The 17,254-nt window shown below is 45.9% G+C and overlaps 1 protein-coding gene across 2 annotated transcripts in view; it reads right to left on the bottom strand.

Annotated features, from left to right (window-relative positions):
* MYO5B (myosin VB) overlaps positions 1-17,254 on the bottom strand; it is an 842,958-nt gene that overhangs the window by 17,213 nt on the left and 808,491 nt on the right. For both annotated transcript variants that reach the window (XM_069219220.1, XM_069219218.1), the window contains 2 exons: positions 13,404-13,689; positions 12,160-12,334 (listed from right to left, as the gene is read on the bottom strand). In XM_069219220.1, the coding sequence (XP_069075321.1) occupies positions 12,160-12,334; positions 13,404-13,689 (461 nt within the window). The remainder of the gene's footprint in view (positions 1-12,159; positions 12,335-13,403; positions 13,690-17,254) is intronic.

Below are 17,254 nucleotides of genomic sequence, written 5' to 3' on the forward strand. Positions count from 1 at the left end.
GTGAGTCTACCTTGGACTGGAAAGATGGGCAGTGAGGAATCTCAGGTCAGCTAGAGTATTGGATATGGTGCAGTGAGGACTCGGAGGGAAGACAGAATATCCACTAGAACAGTGATACTCTTAGTACGGCCCGGGGGCCGCATGCGGCCTTCCTGACCTTTACATGCGGCCCAACTGCACTGGGCTGCTCTTAACTAGACTCAGCACTAACATTTAAAAAATGTAAATAAACAGGCAAGCATTTATTTAAGGTGAGTTGAAGGTAAAGAAAATAGATAACAGAGGGTGTTCTGTACAATGTAACATCAGAAACACCTTCAGTTTTTAAAGACATATTCGAAGCAGAAATTTAAAAGCATGATCATGTCTGCTCAAAATTCAGTAAGTGTATTTCATTAACACGCAGAAACTTCACCTTACTACACCAGTTGAATAAATATATGTTTTCAAAGTGATAATTTTCTAACCAGAATTTAGAAACATTCACTCCCCCATCCCCCACCTCGACAACAATGCCTTTGGTGAGCTAAGAGGCACGTCAGCTATGTGCACTCTTTGGGTGGCCTAGGTTTCAATTATACAAGAATATTATAGTTTATTAAATAAACACAAGAAGGTTTTGGGCAGCACACATCCTGAAGTCATGAGAGGTCCTCATGTGATAATGAACAAAAGGCAGGGAAAGTGAAATAAAACATTTGCTTAGGATCACACAGTTTGGTTAAGTGGAGAAGCCGTGATTATTCCCAAGTTTATGGTTTCACGTTGTGCTATTCAAACACTAGAAGTATGCTTTGCTTCCCCTACACCCACCTTACTGCCAAACCCCCGCCTGCCATCAGTGCGGCCCTTGGTCACATCAAAGACCAAACTCTGAGGCCCCCGGGAAAATGTTTGCGAGTACCCATGCACTAGAAAAATATTGTCAAAGGTAAGTAACTTATTCTTCTCAACTTGCGAATGGATACCAAAGCAATGCCCACTCCAACAGGGTGTGGACTTGAGAGTCAATACAGTAGTGCCTGGTGAAAGCATGGACGAATGTCCATGTATCTACCTTGCAAATGTCCAAACAGGGATACCCTGAGCCCAGGCTGTACTCACAGCCTTTGCCTTGGTGGAATAGGCCGAGGGGCCCTCATGTGGGTCCTTTTTTGACGAAGGCATAACACAATTTTATGCAAGGCAAAATCCATCACTATGAGGTAAGTTTCTAGACTGCCCTTCCTTTCTTTGCAATGATGAATAAAATGACAAATAGATCACCACCTGGTTGCCTTTAGTCCTATCACTGTAGAAGATAAGGACACACAGTAGTTCTTCAACCAGTGCAGCCTCTTGGCCTCCTTAAAGGGATTTAGGCAGAGTTGTGGCGATGCGCAGTCCAGGGCCCGCCCCAGACACTCCTGTAAGTCTTGTGGGAAGGTTCATGAAGCTGCTATTCCTGCAGGAAGGTGGTTACCTTTTTCATATAAATCTCTTTAGGGGTTTGAGGGACTTTGTGCACATATTATTCTGCTCAGAGCAAGCCGTATTCTGCCTGGTAAGAATATTGAGAGTGTTAGCGCTTATCCTTGAAATATACAATATATATTCTGAATCATTTGACATAGCAAGTCTCGGGGTTCAGTTTCAGATATCCCAGCGATTACTCCAAGTTGAAGTTACATATTGAACTCTCAGCAAAGCTTCCACTTATATTTTCTTTGATGGTTGTGAGTTTTCTAGTATTAGAGAAACCTGCGAATTTACATTCCAGAAAGCTTTGAAAACATGACGAGCATGATTAAATAAAGAGTGTGATTACATAGAAAGTGTGAGTGTAAAAAGATCGTGATTACATAGTGAGTGATTCAGTTGATTGAGAGCATAATCAGTTCAACAAAAGTTTAGCTGGCTATCAACTGGGTCAGTTAATAGCCATTTTTTAAAGAGCTGAGAAGGGCACAACATTGAATAATAGAAACCCAATTCAGTGGCATGCAAGGAACATATAATGAGGCTGTAGTTCAAGCCTGAGTAAAAGTTTGTTTGTGTTGTTTGTTAACTTTTGCTTTTCAGATATCCTTCCCCGCTGTTCCCTTCTCACAGCCTTCCCATCAACTGGCCACTCCAGTACTCAATCCCTATGACAGCCTTCTGAGTTGGAGGTGCCTGGAGGTGGGCCCTGCAGAGCATCGTACACATCCTGAGGAAGCAGCTATCCTAACAATAGTAGAAAACAGGGACTGTGATGGACTTCCCCACATAAAAGGCCTAATTACCAGCTTGTCAGGGAAGAAGATACAGTACTGAGGCTGAATTGACAATGACTGCAGGCCATTGAATTAATGTAAAGAGTGCCTGCAAATAAGAACACAGTTTTCAGAGCTAGAACTAAGGGTACAGCTGTGAATAGGCTTGATATGAGCACCATCATGAGGGGAGTAGGGGCAAATGCATGAAAAAAGTGAGCTGATCAGGGAACCAAAGAATGGCCAAAAGGACTGACAAGTAACCTTTAACAGTGCCTACAGAAAATCCTTGCCAGGCTACAGACAGTATGAACAAAAGGACATCAGACAACTTACCTTCAGAAGGTCTCCTCACACTAGGGCCTGATCCACAAAGGTAAACTTACACTTTTGTGTACATTTACAGTTGTTCGCTATTCATAAAGGTATGTTTTTGTAAGCAATATGCAACACATTAGTGCCAATGGGCCTTGGTAAGCGGCCAGAATCAAACAATGACAATGACATGTACAATTTTGTGCATCAATGGTTCTTCCACCATCTAGGTGGATGATCCTGGGAATCAGTATAAACAACCACTTAATTAACTGTGTCCTCCCAAAAAACGAGGCATAACACAACCCCCCGTCCGTTCTCTCCTCGTCACCCAGCATAAACATAGCTTATGTAGCATACAGCATAGGTTCGATCATTCTCCCATGTGGTCAACAGGGCGTCAATCGGACTGGGCTATCATTTCCTTCAACTTAGTCAAGTAATCATCCCACTGCTCCATTAAGTTACACCTCCATCCCTGGCTCATGGGTCAGCCCGTACTGAAAGCTCTGCCGAGACACATCATATCACATCCGTTCGCCATGCTGTGAATGAGGGGGCAGATGCCGCCTTCCAGGTCATGGTGGTGCGACACACGCAAGAATAAGTGCTAAACCCTGAAAGCTCACCACTTGCATTGTCTTTTTCATTCCCCCCCATTTGTAGGATGCAACGAGCAGGCTCACAGGGTAGAATAGAATTCTTTATGGCAGAAATACAAGAGGTCACGAATTGCCAGTAATCTGTGATCACTGGACATACCCATACAATGTGAAGAAAGTCAGCCCCCTCATGATGGCATCTGGGACACTGGGTTCTCGCTCCTGGGTACATTTTGCCTATTCTGTCTGGGGAGAGGTATGTGTGGTGTAAATAGTTGAATTGTGTAAAGCGAACCTGCCGTTCCATGTTATCGATTTGTTGGATCCAAGGCTTCTTCGCCGGGCATTGTTTGACGATTTCGTTGATAATTTAACCTGCCATCTCTTCCTAAGGGGCTGGAAGTTGGGATCCGAATGATTCAGATTCAGAGTTCTGTAAATAACTGATATTGACCGTTTCAAGCTTTTAATAGTCACCATTAATTCTAGTGGGCCCGCTATTCATGAAAGATCTCTCTCAGAGTCCCACATTCTACCAGCCACCTGGCAGAGGGACGAATATAACAGAAACTGTCCTCAGGACAAGCCTCCCCCTTTATTAAGTCATCAAATATGTGCAATTTTCAGTCTACTACTATGTCACCTCACGTTGTGTATCCTGCTTCCATCTAAGCGTCTACTGTGTGCATTGCTTTCAAGGGTCTGCAAGGTGACGGTTCCCATAGAGGTAAACTGGGAGCAGTGGCCTTGCGTCCATTAAACACATACTTCCTCCAATCCCATATTACTACTTTTACTAAAGCATTTCTGCACGATAGGCAGGACAATGCAAAAACCACCCTAATAGGGAGCACTCCCCCTGTTCAAGACCCAGAGCATCTCTTTCAGGGCAAGGCCCATAGTGTAGCCATCGCAATGGCCATTGAAGTTGGGCAGCAGCGTAGTATAGCTCATAACTGGGAGCACTTAAGCCTCCTACCTCCAGTACTGGGGTTAACGTTGTAAACTCTACCCTGTGCCTCTTTGTGCCCCAGATCAAGGAGGTGAGTAATCATCGGAGTTCCGAGCAGAAAGGTTTTCTCAGAATCGCCGGGAGTGTTGGAAAAAACATAAAGAAGTTGGGGAAGAGTTAACATCTTTGCTATTGAAACTCTGCCCATTGGGGACAGCGGTAGCTGTGCCCAAAAGGATAATGGTTGCCTGATTGAGGTGAGCGCTCTACAGATGATACCATGTATAAGATCCTGTTCATGATGGTAAACATGAACTCCCAGATATTTGAAGGTATAAGATGCTCACGGTAAGGGGGAGCTTGTATCTTGAGGGTACTGTGTCTCGGGAAAGTGCAGTAGTGGGAAACTTTCCCTAGACTAAAATCGTTCAGGGCTGTTATGATCAAAGGTAGAATCGCTGGCTCTGCCCTTAGATAAATTATGGTATCATCTGTATACACTGACACTATTTGTGGATGAGTTGCGACCCCAAATGCCCTTGTAAGAGCACATGTCCGCAGCAGGCAAGCCAGGGATTCAATGGCAAGGGCAAACAATAAGGGGAAGGGGGCAGTCCTGCCTGGCCCTGAGTTCAATAGGAAAGCTGTCTGAAATAATGTCTCCCGTAAGCACCTGTGCCACTGGGCAATTGTAAAGAATCTGGATCCATCTACAAAACTCCATACCAAATCCCAGTTTCTAGTTCCATCGAGGGTATCAAACGCCTTCCCTCTGTCCAACGAGGCCACCCAGCCCTGAGTGTCTGTTCTGCGATCCCAGTCCATGGTGCCAAACAGACTTCGCATATTCAAATATGGGTTCCTGTCTGGAATGAACCTGTTCTAATCTGGATGAAACACCGTGTGTACCATCAGAGCCAATCTATTCGCTAAAACCTTCCCAAGTATCTTATAGTTTAGGTTAAGTGATGAGAGTGGATGGTATGAAGCCACCTTGAGTGGGTCCCTTCCAGGTTTTTGGAGTACAGTGATCAATGCCACTCGCATGCTGTCCAGAAAGCGTCAATACCCCTTGGCTTGTTTATAGAAAGCCAGCAATCGTGGAGTTAGACTGGAATGATACAAGGCATAGAACTTGATAGGCAGGCCATCAGTGCCAGGTGTCTTACCCCTGGCTGTATTCTTAAAGGCTAAAGAGACCTCTTTGAGTGTCAGTGGGGCATCTAATATTTGTACCACTAAGGAATTGAGAAGGGGTGTCTCAAGAGGTCTCAGGTATGATTACATTGCCTCTGGAGTCACATCCATTGGAGCTTGGTATAATTCTTTATAATAGCTTTCAAATTCCTCATTGATGTTTGACTGGGAGTTCACAATGGGGACCGCATGTGACCAAACGGGTCTGATGGTAGTGCATGAGTGATCTGGTTTCAGCAACCATGCCAGTAAACTACTGGGCTTTGTCTCCCAAATCACACTGGCGTTTGGTGTATTCCTTGAAATCAAAGGAGGCTAATCTCCCGGATAAAGCCCTATAATCAGACTTGAGACTCTCCAAGACTGCATATGTGGTCGGATTGAACGCCCACTCCCCCTCCGATGATCTCAGTCTATCCTCCATGTCGAACATCCCTGTTTGAAGAGCCCGTCGTATACCATGTCTTGTTGTCATACAGACAGCCTGCAACACCAATTTAAATGTGTCCCATTCAATTATTTCATCCAAATCAGAACCTTAATTTTCTGCAAAGTATTTGTCTATGTGTTCCCCTACAGTCATCTAGAACGTCTGTCAATGCTTGCGGCTGTAGGAACCAGGTTAGGATAGCTGGGTGCAATCATCCCCAGATAAAAGTCACAATCAAGGGACAGTGATCACACAATGTTTGCCCCAAATATTCCACCTGTCTACATTTGTTTGCTAATGAGCCTGTGCTGTACACTAGGTCAATCTTGTATGTAAGGCAGAGTAGTGGGAGTATTCCACTGGATACGCCACATATCAATCAACTGTGCATTGTGAGTCCACCTTTGCAAGTGTTTGCAAGTGTTTAGTGGGACAATGTGATTGGGCACCTGAAGTGGGAGGGGTGGATCTATCCAATTCTACATCTGGAACACAATTAAAATCTCCACACTGGAATGTGGGAGAGTTTGCCACTCAGAAGAGAGCAGGTGTTAGTGAGGACAAAAAGAGGGGTTGGCCCACATTGGTAGCATAAAGGACTACCAGAGTGATAGGTTCTCTATCTAGTGTGCCCTATGCAATGATGTATCTGCCCTGTGGGTCAATTAAAGCGTGTCCTGGGTTAAATGTAATCCCCGGAGCTACCTAAAGTAGGACACCTCTGGCATAAGCTGAGTAAGCGGTGCCCTATATGAGGTCTTGCCAGCGCTTGTGGCACCTCGGGACCTCTTCCACCGTTAAGAGTGTCTCTTGAAAGCAGGTGAAGTGAATACTGCGTTGTTTCAAATATGAATGAATTTTATATCATTTGCCATAGTTATCCATGCCCCTCACATACCATGTGATTATGTGGTATTCATTTGTAGTCATAAGTGTTGTGTGTGTCATAAAATGCCCAGCTGTGGTTTGTGTACTGAGGAGGAGGTGTAGCGGCAAGGTGACCAGATAAAGAACGAAAAAATACCAATCAATAACAAAGAATAATAAACTACCATAACAATCCCCAACAAATTCCTGTCCCCAGCGTAGGCTCTCAGTCGGCCCCGGCCATACCCTGCCAACCCAAGTCGATTCGAAACTGAGGGGGGTTCAAGACAGTCATCATATAATGTCTCAATCTGATCCCCCTGAAACAGTACAGGAGAAAGAATACTCTTTCCTCCCATCACAGAGATAGCAGATGCCTATTGCTCAATCTCTTCCCACCCTCTTAAGAGGCCCCTTAAAGGAAAGGGACAGCATCAAAAGGATACATGGCCCATCATCAGGTATTCTGCAGTAAATCAACAGTCACTGGAGTGGCAAAGGGGCAACTGCGCAGTTCCTCTTGTAGGACGATGTTGCGCCTTATATTCTGTGAATCTCTAGTTTCTTTGTCTGAAGCGCCACCGTCCAGGTGTGACAAGGACGTTTGTTCTGCTGCAGCCAGTGCCTCTGCTCTGCCCAGCACCATCTGCATTTTGGAGGGCTTGCTTCAAATATTTCTGGTAGAACGTCTTCTTTGTTGTTGGGAGGTCCAGAGTCCGTCCAGGGCCATCTGAGAGGAGTGCTGATAGTCACCCTGGGACTCCAGTCAGGTCCATACTTCCTGAGATGTCTGTAAGAACAATGTCTTTGAGCCATATACAACCCTCAGCTTCGTGGGAAATAACAGTGCATATTTAATATCCAGGGTGTGTAGGCACTGATTCACCTCTCAGTTCAAATCTTGCATTTTTTTAACCTCCACCATATATTCCGGAAAGATCGGTACTGTGTTGTTCGCTACAGTCCAAAGTCCCTTAGTTCTAGCAATCTGTAGAATATTGTCTCTATCTCTGAAGTTAAATAATATTGCTACTACAGATTGAGGGGGGCTCCAGGGAGAGGGCGATGTCCTGGCACTCTGTGTTCGCTCCACAGAAAAAAACCTGGATACTTTCCCTCCTAGTACCTGTCCTGCCAGCCATGTCTTCAGAAATAGGTCCATACTTGGGCATTCTGTACCCTTGGGCAAACCCACTAGTCTGATATTGTTTCAGCGAGAGCACTGTTCGGCATCTTCAGCTCTAGCTTGCGTTTGTGCCACTGCCTTCTGCAGCGTTTGGATCTGCTGTTGGTGTTCTGTCACGAATGGCTTAACCGTTGCTAATTCTGTGGAACCCTACATTAATCATTAAAGCATCCGGCTTGGGTTCCAGAGAGGACTTAAGACTATTGACAACTATTAGCAGTTCCGCAAACTTCTCTGTGTTATCTTGTAGTTGCCTCTCTACAGTTGATTGGTGTGCCGGAGGGCTAGGATCCATAATGGTACATGCATAGATAGTGTCCTTCACCCCCCTTTACCGCTTTCCCCTTGGACATGTTGGTTTACTTCAAATAAATGTGCACCCGGTGAATATGGGGCAATGGGGGAGTATATCAGAAGTCAAGCGTGGTTTCTCTGTGCAGCGCACCCCCTGGTGATATATCACTCCCCGAGAATAACTCAAAGGTCACTGTCCCCAACTAGACAAGGTGTCATACAGTTTAGTCTTCTTCTGAGAGCCCCTCTCAGTCAACACGAAGGCCCACAATTCCAAAGACACCTTTTGCAGAGTACACTTTGTGAGGAAAGAACAAATAGGATCAAGCAGTGATCATTGTAGGCTGCGTAATCTGTGATCTATTCTCACCTGCTCTAGTTAGCCAGGTTCTTACCACTAAGGATCATGCACATGAAAACATAGGAGTAGTCTCATCTGCAGAATGTAGTTTGGAGATCAGACACCCATGCTGAGAGGGTTGTTATTAGAAGACAGGTCACTATAAATGATGACCCCTCATATGTAGTGTTATTAGTCACCATGCTGTGTTGGTAGTGGCGGTCGGGCCCACTCAGCCCACAGTTCTCATATTACGGGGGCAGTCTCATCCATCCTTCAAACTAATTTATAGCAGGTCTCCCATTAATTAAAAAGGCCCCCAGGGAGAGGGAGACGGTAGTTCAATAATCGGTGCAGGTTAGAGACTCCAATAAAAAGTGAGTCCCCAAGGTCTAAACATTAGTTACAGTCTCCGTGTAAAAGCAGCTGGGAGTATCAGTATCTGCAAATATGCCCTGGGTGGGAAGCCTCTAACTCCCCGGTCCCGCAGGATGCAGGGCCAATAGATCATTCATGCTTCCATACACGTCTCACTGCCCAAAGGCCACCGGTCTTACCCCGAGCATCAGTGCTGTCGTTGGAAGTGTAGGTCAAGGTCTGAGTGGGGGGGGGTGAGGGGTGGTGGGGGGGGGGGTAGATGAAAGCAGTATCTTTGGGGGTGCCTGGAGAGAGAGTAGCCTCAGTCAGTGCGAGCGGCTCACTGGTGCCTGCTTAGCTGCACCAAGCGCGGCACGCAGGAATTCAGTTTTGAGTTTTCATAAACAGCTAAGCACACATTTCCAGGGGGCCGTCAATGCAACGTGATGTCTGTTAGGGAGAGCATGGCAGAAATAAAGCCCAAGCACCACCAATCAGATCTCCCGCACCTTCTTGGTCAGGGCGTGAGTATCGTGCAGGGCCTCAGATCCTCCCCCTTGCAAACAATCGGCTGCCGTCTCCTGTTGCGCCATCCATGCCTCAGTGGTGCAACAGCGTGGGCGATTCCTGCTTGTAAAAGCCTATCACGGCTCCGATCCTTGGTTAATAGGGGCCATGCTTGCCTGTCATGGTTCTGAATGGCAGAATCCGACTTGAGGCATTAAATCTGGAGGGGATTTAGGCAGATAAATATGGCGACGGGCCAGAGCTCACATTTATGTGACCGTCCCATCTGCCATCTTTGACATGCTTCCACATAAATCTATTTTACGAGTAATATATATTTATAACTGCGGAGTCTCTGCACATAAAGGATAGGACTGCCTATATTTTTATGTGCTCCACAGTCATAAAGATACTAGCAGTCAAATGCCTTTGTGAACAGCAAACAATGGTAAACTTACACAAAAGTGTAAGTTTACTTTTGTAAAGCAGGCATTAGTTGTTTAAAATCTGACCACCAGCTCAAGTCATTAGGTTTTTTGGAAAGGAGATAAGCAGCCAAAATGATATTCATCACCTTGGAGAGCAGAACTAAACCTCCTACCTGGTTCCATTGATTCTCCTTGCATGAATGTGTAGATTGTGAAGGTTTAGATGTAACATCCTGCCCTGTTGTTAGGACAACAGATCCTCCCAAAGAGGAAGAGGCAAACAGATGCTGAGGGACAGCTGTTCTAAACACTAAACCGTCTTAGATCAATCCAGTTTTGTTCACGCCGTTGGCAGGTAACCCCATCACCTTTAGTGTTAAAGTAGAGGAGTTGGAGTGGCAGGATGCAGAGAAAGGGGAGGGCGTAAGTCTGCTGAGTAAATCGAAGGACCACTGATCTGAAGTGATAGAGTGCCAGAAGGGTATGTAATGTTGGATTTGATCCTCTACTGGTCCCAAATGCCTGATGAAGTGGAAACTAAACAGGCTCAGCAGCAGTGGCAGCACCAGGCAAGAAGGATGACTGCTCCTGCTGTCTGTTGGGACCTTTTCTGTCACAGCCTTTGCCCCTGGAGCCACAAAATCTGTCTTTGATTCTCTGTCCGGTGGAGCAGTGGGAAATATATTTGGACTCGCTTTGCTCATGGAGTACGCAACTATAAGGTTTTCTGGAGCAGGGTGCTACATCAGGAAAGCTGGATGAGCTTTAGCAGATCTGAACCAACTAGCAATCGGGAGGGGTCAAGCTAGACTGGGACCTGGTTGCCTTAAGGGTCTCAAGTCAAGGCTTCATGAAATAGCAGGACTTTTAGAAGGTTGGTGCTAGTCTTCACCACAAGTAGCTGCATAGTTGGATGTCTGAGGTTGTGTGTAGCCCCACTACAAAAGAGGAATCCCCTTCCACAGATGCCCCTCAAGGATATTTCAGTACTATCTCAGGTGAAGTGTCCAAGGCACTGGTGGTTTGTATGGCTAGGCTTTAACCAACATCAATGTAATGAAGGGGGAGCAAATGATCTGCTTCCTCATGATCATCTTCATTATGGAGAACACGCTCAAGACCCAGAAGAGCACTGCAGTGAAAGCCAAAGTGGGCCTGCATGCTCCTGGAATACTGCCTGTGAGGCAAAATGACAGGAAGAGAGTCTTTCTCATATTAAGGTTGATCTTTATGTTATAGTGCAACATGGAGCACAACCCAACCAAAGTTGGTTCCAGACTCTCAATCGGTACTTGAAACTGAATCTGGTTTAAGCACCTCTAGAGGTGGGGGCAGTGTTGGCAAAGAAAAATCTGTCAGTGCCTGCAGCAAAGAGGTTTTTGGCATTGTCTGACACCAGCCATGGAGGGGTCCCAGATGATACAGGATCAGAGACCCTGGTAGACTGTGGCACCCAAAGGCACTCCAATGAGATCTGCAAACATCTGGAAGAGCTGCAGCATGGACTCAGATTTGCGGCAGAGTGGATGATGTTCTTTGGGCCAAGGGCAGATTGGCTGAAGGACCGGAATCAGATCAGAGTCAGACATTGAAACTGGAGTCAGGCCTTTAGAGTGCGGACTATTGGACCTCTCCCTGGAGCCATAGTGTCAAGTAGGCGAAGAACCCTGTTTGTGCTTTCTCTTTGACTTGTTTCTCAACATCGTATCTGACCTACCAAAAGACAATGAATAGGTGCAGGATTTGGCACAGACCCATGACTTGAAGAGAGACTGACCATATGTGTTATGCTTAGCAATGTAGAATTTAACTTTGCACACCTTCTGGTGCATCAGGGAGTATTGGCTGCTGAACAGACATAGTGGGGGTCATTAGACATTAGCTTGCGGCACACATGGCATAGTTTGATGCAGGCAGATTTGGAGGGCAATATCCCTGCACATTTTAAACAAGTTTTGGTTAAAATATTTTAAAGAGCTAAAAAACTGAAGGAGCTAAGCTCTTGATTTGTACCAAAAGAAAGGGCGTACGGGGGGGGGGTGGCACCTATATGTGGCTCCCTGTCATCATGTTTGGAGGCAATTTAGCACCTGCTAGCACACATGAACATTTGGAAGAGTTTTCCGATCTAGTCAGGCAACTGGGAAGGTTTGCAAGGCAAGGAATCTCCTGTTAAAAGTATCTATCTGAAACCGGGATACAAAAATGAACTACACCAACTGTAAAACTGAAGAGACCCTACAACAACACACTAAGTCGATTAAGTTGTGAAGTACAACAAAGGCTTAACAAAAAGAGCAAAGACAGAAAAATAGTCTCATTGTGAAACACAAGGCAGTCATATTGTTTTAGGCGGCCATTCAATGGTGGATACATAAAAACATAATAACAATGCAGTAATGCACTGTCTGTGTGTCCATGTTAGGCAATCATTATTCAAGTCTGTTTACCTGTTGGGTGGTTAACACAGTACACAATGAACAAATAGCCTCCGCATCCTCAGTCGTTTTCTTCTTCAGCTGAAGGAGCTGTGCAGCTTGGATTAGGGGTTCTAAGGTCTGCACAGCTCCACTCTGGTGCAAGTTCTTTCCACGCAACCACTCCTCCAGCTGGCTTATGTTAAACCTACATTAGGGGAAATAAATGATACTTTCAAAGAATACTCCTGAAATGGTCACTTAAATACTATGTGATTAGAACCTACTGCACTTTTTAACCAAATATTGTTTGTAGTACTATGGAGTTACACTGCCCTGTTTGCTGATATACACAAATTTTTCCAAGAGGGAGAGGACGAAATTGTGCATGAGGAAGGGTTTAATGAGAATGTGCATTTGGGAGTTTAGCGGATAAACATAACACGCACTGGCAAAATCAACAGGTTTGATGTTTATATGACAGGGATCAGGTGTGCACGTACCACACAGATGTGAAATCAATTCTACCTAAGCATAAAAAGATTGTTTTATTTTATGTAGCATCCATTTTTCAAATACTTTTATCAGTGTGTGCCCCCACCCCCTGTGCTCCAGTTACTTTATTTTATTTAGCATCCATTTTTCAGATGCCTTTATCTGCAGCTGGGTCGGCTCGCTAGTGCTCGCTGGTAATCATCTTGGAACAATAAAACAATAAGAGATTATGTGGAATACATTATACAAGTAGGGGTACTTAGTCAGTGGCCACAAATCCTGTCTCAGATTTTTATTCCAAAGTGTTGGCCATGACGCAATGCTAAAGGAAAATCCAGAAGAGACTTAGGGCCATATGTACGAACACATTTTCCCATAGACACAGAATGGGTGAAACCCTTTGCTAGATCCGGCCCTTGGTTCTGAGAAGATGGATTGCTGGATCCAGCCATGGCTCTTTACAGTTCCGAGTCCATGCTATGGTTGCACCCAAAGACCGGTCGCAACTCGGCATCGGCAAGATCTGGCATGGCAAGAAGGCTGGCAGAGTGACAAACGCCTCGCTGCCTCCGAATCATCTTGTAGCTCTCATGCTTTAGGAGGTGGGGTGAACAAAACTGGTTTATTTTAAATGTGTTTGATGATATTTCTATATTAATTGTTTACTTAATGGTAGAGGTTTTACATTTTAAATGATTAAGTGCATTTTAAAATGTTTATAAATGGCAGTAAAAGAAGTGAGTTGTTAAAGAAGGGGCAACTATATCCATTAGATACAGCACCTGAGCTGCATGCCAGTGCTCCAGGAGCAGACGTCCTTCCTCAGCAAGAGATTGTTGAGCGCCACCGCATTGATCATGTAGAAGAGCTGCTTGAAGACCTGCTGGATGATCTCGGGGTCCAAGCCGTGATCGCACATGATGCTGTTGAAGAGGTTCAGCTGCCTGACGACTGCTTCAAGGCTGTAAGAGTGGTCCCCATCTATCATGCTGGATGACCGCTTCCTGTAGCCTGTGGGTCTCACACCTGATAGACCTTGAATGCTCTCATTTTCCAACATGGCCGATACTGCAAAAACAAACAGCTATAAGGCTAGAGCGTGGGTTATTTTCCTTCACTGCACATCACAGTGCCATTTGATTGAAAAAGAATGCAGTTGAAATGGTAAAACGTCTATAAAGACACAACTCAAAGGACAACCTAATGTTATTCACATTTTGCAGTGGGAAACACTTTAAGCTCTCATTCACAAAAGTACTGTGTATTTGCGAAGCAGGCACAGCCAGTTTGGCCAATGCAAAGTACCAATGTGCAGCACACAAGTACAAGTCACAATTTGCAAGGGAAGAGGAGGACGAAAGTGGTGCTGCCCCTTTCCCGTGACTCGCAAGGTCACGCACAATGCTTTGCACTGCTAGTTGTCCTGTGCAAGGCATAGAATGTTTACAAACTGCTGAGAGCAGTTGATAGCTGGTAGTGAAGTGTAAGCTGTAAATTTCTGCAGCTTACATTCTGTGTGGCAATCGGAGGAGCAGACAGCAGTGCTGCCGACCTCTCCCCCAATGTTCTTTTAGGATTAAATCTGTTTATTAAATCCACCGTGGGTTAAGCTCGTACGCAGCCTACAACCCCACAGGCTGGCAGCGTCAAGTGCAAACAAAATGCTAGTATAGCACAGCTGTTCGCCCTTAACCGGGATGCTAGCAGCGATGTCAGTGGAAGTGGTTTAACTGATTATTAACAGTGACTAATACTCAAACATAAAGGGCTACATGTATCAATCTTTTTTTTTGCGACTCACAATTTGCGAGTCGCAAAACCGTATGTAGGATAGTGTCCTTGACACTATTTGCGACTCACAAGGGGGTCGCAAATGCCCACCTCATGATTATTCTTGAGGTAGGTCGCAATTTGCGACCCCCTTGGGAATGGCGGCCCTCACAGGGATGGTGGTCTGCTGCAGACAGCAGACCACCATGTCTCTGACTGCTTTTAAATAAAGCCTTTTTTTTAGTAATGCAGTCCGTTTTCCTTGAAGGAAAACGAGATGCATTACAAAAACAAAAAATGAAATGTTTTTGTTTTATTTTTTCAGAGCAGGCAGTCGTCTGTAGGACAACTGCCTGCTCTGAAAAAATGTTTTCAGTGACATTCAAAAAGGGGAAGGGGTCCTACTGGTGCTAACTGCGATTATTTTGCGACCGCATTCGCAGACACAAAACAATCAAACATGGAACTGCGAGTCGCAATTAGGAAGGGGACACTCCTTCCTAATTGCGAGTCGCAATCCTGTTTTACCGATTCGCAAAACTGGTTTTGTACATGGGGAAGTGCTTTTTGCACGTCGCAAACAGACAGATTCGCTGTTTGCGACGTGCAAAAAGCTTTGTACATGTGGCCCAAAGTTACTGTGACAGATCGAACAATATACAAACGACGACGAGGTATGCGTTTAGTTTTATGGTGGGATTTATTCTAAGATTAAGGTGGAATAAAGGAAAAACATGAAGTTTATAACCAAGCGGGCGGGGTTTCCTTAGGGTTGCGGTGTTGTTGTTCAGTTTCCTGTATTGTTGATTTAGTCTCAAAGTCTCTTGTTTCTTTTCCAGGGTGACTTCTGGCGGGTCCCCTCAGGTGGATTCCAGGATACCGGAAAACAAAGGAAAACAACACCCGGGTAAGTATGGGGTTTAACCAAGGTTATCTCACTCTTTCTCTGGAGTCTTGTCTTGGGTATGGGCAGGAACGATAAGGAGGGATGGGTGCCTGTGCGGAGTTGGGGAACAAGTGCTCTCAATCTCTAGTTATAGATTTGTGGGGTGCTCATACGTGCTCGTTATCGTGCCCCTTTCTTTTCCCTCCCTTTCCTCCTTTATATTCCCTCCCCAGTCCCTAGTATGATATGGCCTTTGTTTTGGCCCACACAGACCGTACCTTGGTGAGCCACGACCCTCCTGGCGTTGTGGCGTTCCTCGGCTGCGGTTTCTTCTCCTGTGGACTTTTCTGAGGTCTCCCTCTCCTGGGCTCTCCTCTCCTGCTCCTCCGGTCTCCACTCCTGGGCTCTCCTCTCCTGCTCCTTCTCCTGGGCTCTCCTCTCCTGCTCCTCCGGTCTCCACTCCTGGGCTCTCCTCTCCTGCTCCTTCTCCTGGGCTCTCCTCGCCTGCTCCTCCGGTCTCCTCTCCTGCCCCTCCGTACTCCTCTCCTCGGCTCTCCTCTCCTTTTCCTCCGTTCTCCTCTCCTGCTCCTCCGTCCTTGTTCCGGGGCCGTCCTCTCTTTTGGCTACGCCGCGCCGGGAAACCCATCCGGTTTCCCAGGCAACGGCCCTCCCACTGCCTCGCTCGTATCGCGTCGCCCCGGCAACGGGGAGACGCGGACATGACGTATCGGCCTGGTCCGATACGTCATGTCGAGCCGCGGTTGCCGGGGACACCCGGTCACACACCCCTTCCCAAGAACGGTCCCGATCGAGGACCGAGGTAGAGTCTGGGTATCTGGAGAGATAATCCTGCTGGGGACCAGGGATGTGACGGACCTGAAATGAAAATGGTTGGAGTTCAAGGAACCACCTTAAGATCCGTGAATTCGTATCTTTATGAGCCGACAACCAAGTGAGGGGAGCATGATCTGTATAGAGAATAAAAGGGCGACCCAAAAGGTAATATTGCAGGGTGTCTACAGCCCATTTGATGGCCAAACATTCCTTTTCGATCGTGGGATAGTGGCACTCCCGAGGAAACAGTTTCCTGCTAATATATACTATCGGGTGATCCCTACCGTCCCCATCGGGCTGGGTTAGTACCCCTCCTAGCCCGACATCAGAGGCATCTGTATAGAGGTGGAACGGTTTCGAGAAATCTGGGCATCGTAGGATGGGCTCCCTAGTCAGAAAGGATTTTAGCTGTTCAAAACTAGTCTTCTGTTGATCCGAAAAAGGGGCTAATTGATTAGGACGAGATTTAGCCAGAAGATCCGTAAGGGGGGCGGCTAGGGTGGAATAATTGGGAATGAATCTTCGATAGTAGCCGACCAACCCTAGGAAGGAACGCAAATCTTTCTTTGTTGCAGGGCTAGGTGCATTGAGAATAGCTTCTACCTTTTTAGATTGTGGTTGGAGGTTCCCTTGACTGATTTTGTATCCTAAATATGATATGTCAGGTTGTCCGATAACGCATTTTTTTGGATTGGCAGTTAACCCTGCCTGTCTCAGAGTATGGAATATCTGTTGCAAATGTAGTAGATGATCATTCCATGTTTCACTGAAAATAACTACGTCATCTAAGTAAGCAGCTGTAAAATGTCGAAAGGGGTTTAGGAGGCTGTCCATTAACCGTTGAAATGTCGCTGGGGCTCCATGCAGTCCGAACGGCAACACTGTGAAGTGGTACAGACCGGACTGCGTGGCAAAGGCCGTTTTCTCTTTATCTTCTGCGGCTAGTGGAATCTGCCAATATCCTTTAGTTAAATCAAGGGTGGACATGTATTTTGCTTTTCCTAGTTTTTCTAATACATCATCCACCCTGGGTATCGGATACGTATCGAACATGGAATGTTCGTTGAGTTTCCTGAAGTCGATGCAGAACCTAATAGTACCATCAGGTTTTGGTACCAGGACAACTGGGGAGCACCAGGGACT

Source organism: Pleurodeles waltl, chromosome 1_1 (genome assembly GCF_031143425.1).
Source record: "Pleurodeles waltl isolate 20211129_DDA chromosome 1_1, aPleWal1.hap1.20221129, whole genome shotgun sequence".
Lineage (NCBI taxonomy): Eukaryota > Metazoa > Chordata > Amphibia > Caudata > Salamandridae > Pleurodeles > Pleurodeles waltl.